This window comes from Nannobrachium achirus (genome assembly GCF_963921795.1).
Source record: "Nannobrachium achirus genome assembly, chromosome: 8".
Taxonomy (NCBI): domain Eukaryota; kingdom Metazoa; phylum Chordata; class Actinopteri; order Myctophiformes; family Myctophidae; genus Nannobrachium; species Nannobrachium achirus.
In genome coordinates, this window is record NC_137817.1 from 36943759 (window position 1) to 36958361 (window position 14603).

Sequence of the window (14603 nt, forward strand, 5' to 3'; positions counted from 1 at the left end):
ACAATCTGACAAAATCCTACATTAGGAGGACATTAGATAATTAGGTTCTAAGCTCCGCCCATGTGAATTAACAGGACTAACTACATTAACAGGACAGCTGCAATTAAACACATGAAAATATGTCACTGCAGGGTATTTAAGGGTCAAATGTGATTAAATGTGACATAGCTAAACACAAACAAGGCATTCTATTGATGTTTTTAAATCTCTTCCTAAGACACATTTGTTTTTTCGCTGGCTTTTAATGTTCCTTAATTTTCCTGCGCAAATCGCTACACAGTATGTCTACACTCATGTCATCAACATGGATCTGTCCCATATAGCGCCCCCATCAGGCCGATTTTTTTCAAACACATTTTTGGACACTGCTCCTACAAATTTTGCCCTAAAATCACGAAAATCGGTACACCCCACATTCTCTGAGCCAACCAAAACTATACATTGTCCACACAACTAGGAACCAATGCCAGTTACATCCGTCTTTGTGTATACATGTGACCTGACGGTCGCTTATCTCCCGATTAGGGAGTCTTACTGGTAGGCCTGTTTGTCATTTATGCACCATGTACAGCACTTCGGTCAATGTCTCTTGCCTACAGTGGTGTGTTACTGTTTCAACACCTGACTTGCCCTCAGGATCAACCATACAAGTGGAATATAAGCCAGTAAACATGCAGGACTGGAATGACATCGATACAAAGCTCACTAACTAAGTGTTGTTGGTGCCACTGAGATGGTAAACTACAATTCAATGCAATATGACTACTGTGTGTGACTTAGCAGGCCTGAGAACAGGCTGAGAGATGTGATTTCAACATCTTCAATGTTGAGCTACTGTTAATAAAGTTCTGCAGTGAACAAACTAGCATTTTCATCCATCTTGGTCGAAGGGGGACATTGAAAATGTCATGACTGAGGGGTCAATAGACTTAAGCTTTGTGAAGTTAACTTTACAGCTCGTCTGTTATTCTTGACTTCTTTAGAGATTTTCATAAGAGATTTACTGGAAGGGTTATAAGACCAAAAACTATAGCTGAAAAACACACCAATCATGAACAAGGTTCAACATTTATTTTTTGTAGGACACAGGAATGTAGCCCTGCCCCGCTGTAATCAGACAAAATTCGGGGAAGACCGCCAAAGCACCTCAGACCGTAGGGATGGGACAATATACGATATTATCGTTTATCGTGATAAAAAAAACTCACAATAATCATATTGTGGAGATTTAATTTATCGTGATATCATCCTCTGTCATACACTGGGATCAATTCACCTTTTATTTGCCGAGCTGCATATCCAGTACTATTTAAACCCTCTATAATTGGTAAAAGGTACATAATATATGTACTTGATACAGTAGTTTTTCACTCTCTACCAAATCTCTTTGCCAAAAAATAGACGATCTACAAGCTCACAATGCTTCGTGCTGCGAGCTTGTAGATCTGCATGATTACTGCATGATTGATCTGTCGCAAAGCCCTCTCCCTAACTGTGAGGATTGGACGACAGCGTAGCAAAACACTTCCACCCAAAGTTGGCTCCCATAACCCGCTAAAAAGCCCGTACCTTGGCCCCCCATCGACCGGGAGAGACGGGGCCAGCACCCAGGGGGTACCCAGGGGCCCAGCCACCGCCAGGGCTCCCCACGGACCCCCTGGGAAAAAAATATGGGAAAATAGTCAAAAGTAGCCGATCATAAATGTGACCCGATTAGGGAGTCTTACTGGTATATAGGCAAATTAATATCAAAAACATTTATATTACATTATTACGGCCATGGTGAAACGTTGCTGCTGGGGGACCTGCTACAGTGATTATAGCTACCCAGAACATTTGAAGGGAGCATTTTTCAAATCATTTTCCGAAACCAAAATCTGCCTTAGACTGCAGCCTGTCGATTGTAGGTATAAATTATCGATACATTTGTTGTTTTTGGGTCCGTTTTAAGTGCACTGCAATTAAGCAATGACATTGTTTTTTCCAGCGGGTAAATGCACAGGAAGAAAAATTAAGTGAATCTTTAAAATATAGCAGATCCACAAGTCTAGGTATGCAGGTCGCCGGTTCGATTCCCGATCCGGACGACCTTTGCCACATGTCATTCCCCATCTCTCTCCCCATTTCCTGTCTGTCTACTATCCTAACAAATAAAGGCATAAAAAGCCCAAAAAACTAATCTTAAAAAAAAAGAAAGTCAGGTCTGAGATTTATCACCCAGCCCTACTTTAATGTTGAGTTACATGTTGTATGACATCATTTTTGTAGCTGCAAGGAATAATTATGGCAATTATAATTTGATAATTGATTTGCAGTATCTCATAAGCTACAGTGCGTTACTGCATCCCCATTATTCAGTTGCCTGCAAATGTATAAATAGGCTACTTTTTCCAGAATTATGTTTAATACCAGCGTTAGTCCAGAAACCCCCACATTTACATAAATCAAAACATCTATTTTCAATAAAGTAGTAAATGAGGATCTCCCTCAATTGATCTTTTCGAGAAATTAAATAAAGGTTGAATGAATGCAAATCTTTTGTATTGCTAAATGCTCATGATGTCCCCGAACATGCCATGACAAGGCAAATGTTTTCTTTGGATATTAATGTTATCACCACCGGCACCACCAAGATGGTTACTTTGTCAACTATCATTATTCTGATATTGCTACCATGCTGTTATGTAAAAATGTTCATATTCTGTTCACACAGTGGTTCTCAAAGTGAATTCCAGGTTGGAATCCACTTTGAGAACCACTGTTCAGGCCCAGGGACTCTGACACTGTTGTTTTTGACAACAAATTTTGATTTAGTTTTGAATAAAATGTCATTTAATTTTAGTCATAATTTAGTGACCTGAAGAGTTTTAGTTTTAGTCTAATTTTAGTCGACTAAATATCATACATTTTTAGGCGACTAAATCTACAGTTCATTTAGTCAACTAAAATGTATTTTGGCAGGCCTTGATGGCATCGTAATGAGTGATTTTACACTTGGTTGTGTGCTGAAAATAGCAGATCTACAAGCTCACAACGCGTTGCGCGACACGTTGTGAGCTTGTAGATCTGCTATTTTCAGCACGCAACACTTGAGAACAACCAAACATAAAATGACTCTCTACTCCACTAGTCCCTCCCTAACGTTTTAGTCTAGTTTTGATTTTGTTGACGAAATTGTCAATATAATTAGTCTTAGTTTTAGTCATCACAGCTTAGTTTTTATTTAGTTTTTGTCAGTGAAAGAAATGCAATCGACAAATACTTTTCGTCATAGTTTTAGTCAACAACATCTACACTGCTCTGACAGTACAAATGGAACCAAATGAACACTAAGTCTCGTGATGCAAGGTTAAATTAACATTATCTGTCTGTCTGTCTGTCTGTCTGTCTGTCTGTCTGTCTGTCTGTCTGTCTGTCTGTCTGTCTGTCTGTCTGTCTGTCTGTCTGTCTGTCTGTCTGTCTGTCTATCTGCCTGCCTGCCTGCCTGTTTGTCTGCCGATTGTTAACCAATTTGAGTTAAGCTCTCCTCCACTCTTTTCAAAGATTTCACCTTGTGCAGGGAAACCCTTTCACTCATTCTTTCCACTGTAGCCCACTTGCTGATTACTAGCTTGCAATGCAATCAGCCACTGATCAAATTCACCTGTGCTGCCTGCCCATCCCCCATCCCCCATCTCCCTCACTGCACTCACTCAAAACTGTGTGAGTGAGAAGCTGCCCCTCCCCCCACAGTCAGTTGGTTTGTTTGTATGCAGTCTGTACAAGGCAAGGCTTTAAATACTGTGAATATGTGTGAAAGTAAATCCTACGTGTTACTTTATGCTTAGGGTAGTCTTACTAGTGACTATATACAAATGGAACCAAATGGAACTCATAATCTGTGTAATCTATGCACATGGCTTATTTTTTTGTTCTGGTTAGTTAAAGCAGTGGTTCTCAACCTCTGGGTCAGGGAATTATTTTGGGGAGGGGGTCCCCAGATGATTATCTAAATGACTGTGCACCATTGCTTTCTCTCTGAACAGTAAACATACAGCATAAGGTTTAAGTGTAAGGGTATCTTCAGATTTCTAAAGTACCCTTCCTTAATCAATGGGGGCAATTTACCCCTTTTTGTGCAGATATATGACCGATTTGTTGCATGTCTGAGTCATCATGACATCACTGAGATGCCATAGACTCCTACCTACCCACTGTCTGACGTGACCTACCACTGCCGGATGCACCCACGCACACGCGCACCTCATCCCGGATTGTATAACAGATTTCTTAAGCCCGGTTCACAATGCAACATGCTAGCCCAGATGATCCTTTTGCCGTCCTATAACCTAAAAGCCTAACATGGGTTGTGACAGCACTGAGAGTAGAGACGTGCTACAGCCAATCAGAGAACAGGACAGGTGGCTTGTTTGATTTAATTCACACATTATTTTCTTTTATATAATTAAAAGACTGTTTGTCTGTCTGGATCAATCCAGTGATATAACTTTAATAATTCTCGTGGGCGAATCCAGGTGTGACAGAACACTCTCAATGGAGCTATTGTAGTCCAGCCTGAGGATGCAGTAGCCTAGACTCCGAACCTATTCAGGCGATAAAAGCAATATAGTTGCAAATTCTTTATCCTCACGTGCGTTGTGTCCCACTTGAGCTCCTCTTTATTGTGTACTTCAAGGAACTTGTGTACTTCAAGGAACTTTAAATCCCTGCTCCCTCAAGCAAGGAGATGAGGATTAGATTTGAGTCTGGAGGAATCAAGCAGGTTAGACTGATTGTAGTCCGAGCATTTCAGGCAAAAAAGTGCGCGATTCCATCAAAATACTGCACAAACTGGCCGGACTATAGTAACATTGTGTCACATATGAGGAAATGGCATATTCGGGACAACCTTGGTAGTAGGCTAATAAGGCTATGCTTTATTCAAGCCAAACGAGACACTCTATTTGGTGCTTTATGATCCCACAGGGAATGCTACAATTTGTCAATCAGTGTCATCACCGATAAACAAACTTTTACTGCACTGTTTTTACAGTACAGTAAAAGTACAGACAGTACAGTACAGACAGTACAGTTCAGTGATAAAAGGTCAAGGTCACAAGCTTATTTAGAATAATTTGACCTTAGAATTGTAGTAAGCTACTTTGGTGTCATATACTGTATCTGAAGGCTAGTGAAGTCACTGATCTACAAGATGTACACACAATTCGTAACACAAGAATTTTGCCTATACTGTGTAATACTGTGTAGAGGAATAATTCTAGAATCAGTATCGGGATTTAAAGGGATATTCCATTTAAAAAAACTCTGCCTTGCATGGGTCTGCCTCCCCAGGCTCAGGGCCTCTCCCCACACACACCCATTGTAACTTCAAACTCCATTATATTTTTTTCTGGTGACTCATACTACCCTCCTAATACATGAGCAGGCCATGTTTTTTTTCGATACAATTTTTCATTTATTTGTAATAATTTTAATTTTTCAAATTTTCCCAAAGAATTATTAAAAATAAATGAAAAAAATAGTGTGTGTTTTTAATGAAGTTTGAAGTTACAATGGGTGTGTATGTGGAGAGGCCCTGAGCCTGGGGGGAAAGATAACATTTACATCAAATATATAAATATTAAAAACTGTTCAGGGTGTTCATAAAAGCCTGATTAGATGATAAAGTGACCAAAATGATCTGTAGGCTTGAACTTAATTAGCATTTTTACCCAAGGGTAAAAATGGTGCCTGGGTGCCTGCCTACTCCTGTATGTCGGAGTTAACTTAAACTCATATGTACTGTACATGATGTCATGGTCATGATGTGGTCATGTGATACTGTATATAGGAGCTACACTGATCAGCATACATGACTGTGCAGAGCTGCTACCAGTGGTGCTTTGGGGTTTTCTTTTCAGGGCGGACGGTCATTTATTGACGTCACATGCACGAGCGCCTTTAGATGTGTGCGTGCTAACTAAAAGTTTGCTTTGAACAAATCTCATCTATCACAGTAATGGAGCCAGGTAGCCTGAGACACGCACAATGCACATACAGTCACCGCTGGAAACCTACAGTAGGTGTTAAAGTAGCCTATCCATATGAATAGGGGGGTATGTGCAAGCCTAGTGTGGATCGGAGCAGTGGTATGCCTGTGGCAGCCAGGGGCCCCTGGGGGCCACATTGGGCCCCTTGTGTTGCTATTATAATGGCCGACCCCTGAACGGTGTTTGTGCAATCAAGTTTAGTGCGGATCGGAGCAACGGTGTGCCTGTGTCAGCCAGGGGCACCCGGGGGCCACATTGGGCCCCTTGTGTTGCTATTATAATGGTAGACCCCTGAACGGTGTTTGTGCCAAGTTTAGTGTGGATCGGAGCAACGGTATGCCTGTGGCAGCCAGGGGCCCCTGGGGGCCACGTGGGGCCTGTGGTGTTGCTATTATAATGGCAGACCCCCAGAACGGTGTTTGTACAATCAAGTTTAGTGTGGATCAGAGCAACGGTGTGCCTGTGGCAGCCAGGGGCCCCTGGGGGCCACATGGGGCCCTTGGTGTTGCTATTATAATGGCAGACCCCTGAACGGTGTGTGTGCCAAGTTTAGTGTGGATCGGAGCAACGGTGTGCTTATGGCAGCCAGGGGCCCCTGGGGGCCACATGGGGCCTGTGGTGTTGCTATTATAATGGCAGACCCCTGAAGAGTGTTTATGACTAACGTTATTCACCCAAAATGCTATGTCATTGAAATGTTCATAAAAACATGTATGTGCATTAACAGGACTCTGACACCCAGCCAATCAGGTGCTTCAAAACATACACTGTGTGTGAATATTCATGAGCTTGTGTATGAACATGCAGTAGCATTACACAACCTATGGGGGCGCTGTTCAGACACAAAAAAGTCGGGTGTATGTGTATTAACAGGACATCAAAAAAAAAAGGTGGATTTGGGCTCTCTAGACCAATAGAAACACTTCTGCTATTTCAGAATTGTCCATGAATTAGCAGGACACCAGTCCTGTCCTGCTAATCCAAAATGTCCTGTTAGTGTGGTGTGTATTCAGGCCAATTGTCCCGTTAAACCACATTTACCAACACACACACACACACACACACACACACACACACACACACACACACACACACACACACACACACACTGTAAACACAACGGAAAGGAATGGAAATACAGACATCACATAGGTAGGAAGATACATACCTGTACAAAACCCTTTTTCATGTTATTCTCTCTCTCTCTCTCTCTCTCTCTCTCTCTCTCTCTCTCTCTCCCCCCCCCCCCTGTGTCAGATGAGGATGAGTGTGTGTCCATGCAGGGTGTGTGTGGGAGTGCACGCTGTGAAAACGTTGAGGGTTCCTTCATGTGCGAGTGTGACAAACAGGGAGAAGAATATGACACCAGGACAGGACAGTGTGTCAGCAGCGCACAACACGGTATGTCCATTTAATAGAATCTGCAGAACGGGTGACCTAAAGTTGTTGTGGGAGTGTCTGCGTGCCCTTCACTGTGGAGACGCTGGTAGACAAGGTCATTAACTGGGTTTCCTTAAACGTTTTCGAAGATAAGGAGCACATTTTCAGAGCAGTGTCCAAAAATGTGTTTTGCAAAAATCGGCCTGATGCTGGCGCTAGAAGAGGGCCATGAGAGAAATCAGGGCTGGAGGTTGTGATTTGCCATCCAAGGAGTGTGTGTGCGAAGTTTGGCATCGATAGGGCCAACGGTGCCAGAGATAAAGTAGGGGCAAAAGTGTGATGTGACGTGACCTGATGGTTGCAAAAATGTGATTATTGGGAGATAGTTCATGAAATAAGCACTAAGCAGTAGATGGCACTATTTTGCCAGTCAAGTGAGACGCAGATAAGATAAGTGAAGCTTTTGGTCATGCTTCACACACTGTTGTCACTGTTGTCATGTTCACATGACATCACAATATTTATAATATAAATGTGGTAAGACAGAATTCAGTTCCCAGTGGATTCCACTGATTATGCTGTCGCCAACCATTTTTGGCGCTCCCGACAAACCCGCAGAAGAGGTTGCAAGCGCACTCTGAGAAGATCTGTGTTAAATTATGAAAACATTGAACAGGTGCACAGTCAGTGTGCTCTCTCTATCTGTGTGTGTGTGTGTGTGTGTGTGTGTGTGTGCGTGCGCACGTGCGGTGAGAGACGGAAAATCATTATAGCACCCTGATCGATGTTGTGCACAAATAGAATAAAAAGAAATGTTGGCTTTCGGGGATCGCATATCCTGATAAAATATTCGGCAGTGTGTAATCCCTTGTCAGAGATCAATCTTATAGTGTGAAAACCACAACGATAATTGACAGTCGATTTCAAGAAAGAGACTCGTAGGCCTATAGTGTGAAATACTTTTAACGATCAGATGAGTTGGCGACACTTCCAAATCGTACAGTGTGTTCGAGCCCTTACCAATACTTCTGTCCTGCTTGGCCTTTTTTATAAGAACGCCTCCTTTATCTCTTCAGGGCGTCAGGTCTTTGTCCCGTCTTCCGCCTCTTCCTCCTCCTCCTCCTCCTCCATCCAGCTCCCATCGGGAGGGGGTGCATCGTCCCTCCTGCCCCCCCTGCCCCCTGCCCGGCCAGGCGAGCTGAGGGAGTGTTACTACAACCTGGCCGACCAGGGCTCCTGCCACCTGCTGGCCACCAACACCTCGCAGCAGGAGTGCTGCTGCACCGTGGGAGACGCCTGGGGGCTGGGCTGCCAGTACGACCCCTGTCCCGCGCTGGACACAGGTACTGTGACTCAGTGGTTCTCAAACCCAGTGGCGTCAGTTCAGCAAAAGCTAAGGTATGGCGACATGACTGGTGTCTTGCACGCACGCGAAGGCGCGCGTACAAGACACCAGTCATGTTGCCATACCTTAGCAACATGCATGATGAATTTATTTTAATAATTAAAGTAGGTACCTATATAGGTAGTTTATATGTGTTAGTTAGATGGTTACTGAGTCATGTTTAAATGCTGTTTGACATTGTGATGTGTCTTTGTCCAGCGGAACATCTGTCCCTGTGTCCCAGCGGGAGAGGATATGTTACTGCTGGACCTGGAGCCTTTAGTTACAGAGGTACACACACGCGCACGCACACACGCACGCACGCACGCACGCACGCACGCACGCACACCCACACAAGCAAGAGGAGAGGAATACCTTTACTAACACTTTCTATAATTGTGAAGGTGCCACACTGGCACATCAGGTAACTGTACCAAAGTGAACATTTTAAGTCCATCCACATCCCCTTTGACCTGTTAGAAATGTCCTCGGTCCTTCCATCCTGCCACCACGCAAACTGAACCCCCACCCAGACAGTGCCATTACCTGGAGGAGGTCAAAACTGAATGTTGTCTAAACAAAAATACCTTGTCCTTGTGTTGTGTTTCTCTGTGCTGGTTCTGTGGGTTGCCAGATGTGGATGAATGTAAGCGTTTCCATCCAGAGGTGTGTAAGAGTGGAGTGTGCGTGAACAACATCCCAGGATACACATGCTACTGCTCCAGTGGTTATGTTTATGACAACACTCTGCTGGAGTGTGTTGGTGAGTAACGCACACACGCACAAACACACAATCAGCCTTTTCATGCCATTCCTTTTCAGTTGTTTACCCATTTAGGCCTAGAATTATTGAATGCTTTAACCAGTGAAAAATAGCAGATATACAAGCTCACAGCGTGGTGCCGCGCTGCAAGCTTATAGATCTGCTATTTTTGAAAAAAGTTGTGAAAATGTGTGCAAATCTTTGAACGTATGTATTTTCAAAGCGAACGTTTGTAACTCAAATTCTGCTTCTGGGTGGTCCCTGGAACTAAATATTTTGAGATGCGGGTCCGTGGCCAAATAAAAATAATTTTGGCAGTACTTCACATGAAAAGGTTTGAGAACCACTGAAATAGTAGTCTCTCAAGAACAGACTAACTGAGCTCCAGTTGAAAAAGAAAAAGGACCTTTTCTTTGATGATGGCTAGCCAGATTGCTGACATAGAAACATAGGTTTTTCAAAAAATCTTAGAAGGATTCAAAAGACACTTATAGAATCGGGTCAAGATTCTAATTTTCACGATTTTTCAAAAATAGCAGATCTACAAGCTCGCAGCGCCGCACTCGGTGCCGCGCTGTGAGCTTGTATATCTGCTATTTTTCAATAGTTAAAGCATTAAATAATGATACACAATAATGTGTACCCGTTCTGAATGGATTAAGAAGACATACAGTGAACAAAAGAATGAAAATAAGATAAAGATCCCTCACTCTTGTCAATTATTGTGAATGTGTTTGTTTTTGCACGTGTAGATCATGATGAGTGTGAGTCTGAGGACAGCTGTCCCGGTGGTGTGTGTGTGAACACGGTGGGCTCATACTACTGCACCTGTGAGCCGCCACTGGAGTTGGACGATACACAACGCAACTGTGTCAACTACAGTGACCTCACCGTGGGTAGGAACGAGCACGCACACACACACACGCACGCACGCATGCACACACACACGCGCGCACACACGCATGCACTGCACACACACTCACACACACTATTTTGACTCACCACTCCTTCCTTCTCTTTAACCATCTCCCTTCCAGTGCTGGGGGTAACAGTGTTAGAATTAACGGCATTACTGTGTAACTCAACAAGTAAATTTTTTTTTGCAATTTAGGAATTAGTTACTAAATTTAGTTACCATTTCCAAAATAACAGCGTTACTTAGTTACTTTTGTACCAGCTCAGTGGGCTTGTGGTTAGTATGAGACTGGGGGCTCGGGGTGACTGCGTTACAGTCTTGTTTACATTCATTTGTCGCACATGTGCGACAAATGAATGAGATTGAAAGAGATTGAGAGAAGACAGAGAGTTTGCCTTTTAGTAAGACCGTGGAAGTTTTTTGGATTTATTGGTGAAAGTCCAGAATACTCCGGGTTGGCTGCACTCTGGATTTACCAAACATAACAGTTACTTTTTTTATGGTAACATAACGGATTACTATTTGACGGCAATACATCTGTAACTTAAAAAGTTACTTATAAAAGTAACATTATCCAACACTGCTCCCTTCTTCTCTCTCCATCCATTCCTAACTCTTACGTGTCTCCCTCCCATTTTCTCCCTCCCATTCTCTCTCTCTCTCTCTCTCTCTCTCTCTCTCTCTCTCTCTCTCAGATGAGAATCTGTCATTCTGCTGGCAGCATGTCACAGCTGATCTGGTGTGTCAGAGTCCTCTGATGGGAGGTCAGGTGACGTTCACAGACTGCTGCTGCCTGTATGGAGAGGGCTGGGGGCTGCAGTGTGCCCTCTGCCCTGCTACTGACTCAGGTGAGAGGAGAGGCCAGTCCCAGTGCAGTGGTGGAGTCTTGTGGGAAGTAGTGGTCATACTGCCAACGTGCCAACAGTGACTTATGTCATACTGTATATCTTACAAAAATTATTAAAAGGTACAAAGTAACAACAAAACGGCAATTTGATAATCATAAATCAACAATTACAATGAACTGTAAGTTAAGGGTTGGGGATCGTGTTGCTTCATTGTCTGATCCCCCCCTCTCTCTACCTATCTTCTCTCTGTCTTTCTCTCTGTGTCTCTTTCTGTCTCTATATCACTCTCTGTATGTCTCTCTGTGTATCTGTGTATGCCTCTATGTCTCTCTCTCTCTTCCCAGAGGACTACGTTACTCTGTGCAGCTCTGTCCTTCCCCCACCTTTCCCAGAGAGCTCCCTTGACCGAGATTCACCTGAACCTGGAACCAGACTGGGTTCTGGAACCAGACTAGGTTCTGGGTCCAGACTGGGTTCTGGATCCAGACTGGCTCCTGGAGGAGGAGGTATGAATGATACAGTAGATGACATGATATTGATGGCATTGATTTGCTTTTATGTCAGTAAACATGTTGATATGACGATCAGGTCCTAACAATTCACATAGGAATCAGACACGAATATAGGATGAATTTGTGTGAAGAGGCATTCCTGTCACAAAGACTAAAGACGCCTGCATTGATTTTATATGATCTTCACAAGCTTCTCAGAGTAGTGTCATAAATGGCCAGGCAGATTTAGTAACCACTTATACTTTATCTCGGTTCTATTATTGATCGTCTGAAATTTCTATATACTGTATATGACAAGCAAGTGCTTAAGAAAGTGTCATCTATTAGAGCGGTCAGCCCTCATCTTCTTATTATGCTTTGCGTGCTGCACTAAAGCATAATAAGACGATCTGAACGATTGCCCAGTTGGGGATATAATAAACTTAACAACAAACATTGATCATTTAGAACAACAAAGGAAATTAACCCTATCCTCTCTTCTCTTCTCTTCTCTTCTCTTCTCTTCTCTCCTCTCAGCTCCTCCTTATGGATCTCCTTACTCCCCAGCTGAAGTTCCAGGCAGAGATTATGGTAGTTATGATGACTACTCACCAGCAGGGGGCAGCAGTTCTCGTTTTAGAGGGAGAATACCTGATGGCTATGGAGTGCCTGACGGAGCCTACAGGCCCACTGGATATGGGTACGTACACACGCACGCACACATATTTTTTTAGCTTAGTTTTTGAGCGGTGGATGATGAGGGGGTCATAACTACACATACACGCAAAGCCATGTCATGTATATCATCATCATCATCATCATCGCTCACTATTTCTGTCATTGTATGTTGTTGTTTCACAATGCCTTCGAGGAGCTCACATACTTGCATTTTGCTTCTTCTTGCACCTGCGCGAGTAGTGACAGATAAACCCTCTCGATAACGTTTATTATCATGAACTCATTGTTAAACCATTAGTACAGTGGTTTTCAACCTTTTCCATATCAAGGTTTATTCGGCATTTGAGCCATGGACCGACATTTGAGATTTTCTTTCCTGTTGGAAAATAATATTATCCACAATTCCATGCTGTATTGATGTTGGTACCATAGAAGAGATAACAGGCAAAACATTTTAATCTACATTCTCTAAGACTAGACTCAATGAAGTAATGCAGATGTTTAACATTTTTCATTTTACACTCCCAAGAGTTAAAGATCTATAAGGGTTCATTTGTTTACCAACTCCATCATTTAGCTGGAACCCCCTCAAGGAACACTGGTGGTCCCCGGACCACTGGTTGAAATGAAAACCACTGCATTAGTAGACCGAAACCATCTCTTCTTTGTCTCTCCTCCAGTGCGGGTGGCTACTATGACGAGGGAGACTACGGCGCCTCCCCAGACTCCGGCCCTCCTCCCAGGACCCCGGCCTTCCGGGTCCCCGTGGACCCCCGGTCTGAGAGGGCCTTCGGAGCGCGGCCCCTTCCCCCTTCCGTGGCGGAGGGCCGGCCCCTGAGCCTGGCCCCGCTCCCTGGCAGAGGGCCTTACGCCGAGGAGGAGGAGGGGGGGGAGGAAGGAGGGGCGGAGCCCTGGAGGGCGGGGCCTCCCTTCAGAGGAGGAGGCGCAGGAGGAGGACCTCGCAGGGTGTATGAGAGTGAGTCGCAGTGGCGTAAAGTAACTAAGTACATTTACTTGAGTACAATCTTGAGGTATTTTACTTGAGTATTTCCAATATCCAATTTTACTTCTACTCCACTACATCTCAGATCCAAATATTATACTTTTACTCCACTACGTTTATTTGAAAACTTTAGTTACTAGTTACTTTGCAGGTATAAATTATAATATTATAAAACATACATAAACCACTTTAGCCATATTTTACACTGTGGCTATTCTCAAACATTTTGTACTTTTACTTTTGGTATTTAAGTACATTTTGATACCTATACTTTTGTACCTTTAAGTTCATTTTGAATTCTGGACTTTTACTTGTAATCGAGTAACCTCACTGGATGTTTAATTGCTCCTAATTAGGTTGTAACGCATGGGCTGTTGCCATGGTAGCATGATTGTTACTTGGAAGTCGATTGATTCCGACGGAGTTGTAACATTCAAAACCCACATAGCTACTGTATGATTACGAGCTGGGGACTTGAACCACACACAAAACTATTCATAGTTTGTATGTTTTATATGTGACTGACTCTTATATGTGTCTCTTTATCTTTCTGTTCTTGTCTCCTCTAGGACGTTACGACTCATACGCTGGTCTGAGTACGGCCGAGGATTGTGGGATACTGCACGGCTGTGAGAACGGCAGGTGTATCCGTGTCGCCGAGGGTTACACCTGTGACTGTTACCAAGGATATGAGCTGGACATGACCTCCATGACCTGCAGAGGCAAGATAACATATATATAATATGAACATATACAGTAAATAACATAATATGATCAGTGTTGGGTAGATCTGTTCTTTTTAAGCATGTGCCATCGTGCAGTTATGTTGTATTCGTGCATTGTCCATTGTGAATTTGTGTGGGCAGTATAGGCTAATCACTTTCAACCGCGTTCTGTGAATTATTCAACTGAATATGTGCTTTGTCGCTTGACAGGTCACGCACCCGAAAATAGCTCATAACATGTAACGGAAACGGTGCATTTGAACGTACTGTAAAGTAGCTTGTACTTCGCTATCTTCAATGTGTTTAATTAGTTTTGCTGTCTCGTTGATTTTTGATTCCCTCCTGTAAGGATATTTACTGTTGTATTGTTCCAATATGGAATATGC

General features: G+C 43.3%; 1 protein-coding gene across 5 annotated transcripts in view; it reads left to right on the forward strand.

Annotated features, from left to right (window-relative positions):
• ltbp4 (latent transforming growth factor beta binding protein 4) overlaps positions 1-14603 on the forward strand; it is a 70019-nt gene that overhangs the window by 51232 nt on the left and 4184 nt on the right. For all 5 annotated transcript variants that reach the window (XM_080732281.1, XM_080732282.1, XM_080732283.1 and 2 more), the window contains 10 exons: positions 7287-7430; positions 8486-8752; positions 9013-9084; positions 9428-9556; positions 10309-10452; positions 11168-11320; positions 11665-11826; positions 12349-12511; positions 13170-13465; positions 14062-14214. In XM_080732281.1, coding sequence (XP_080588407.1) covers positions 7287-7430; positions 8486-8752; positions 9013-9084; positions 9428-9556; positions 10309-10452; positions 11168-11320; positions 11665-11826; positions 12349-12511; positions 13170-13465; positions 14062-14214 — 1683 coding nt within the window. The remainder of the gene's footprint in view (positions 1-7286; positions 7431-8485; positions 8753-9012; positions 9085-9427; positions 9557-10308; positions 10453-11167; positions 11321-11664; positions 11827-12348; positions 12512-13169; positions 13466-14061; positions 14215-14603) is intronic.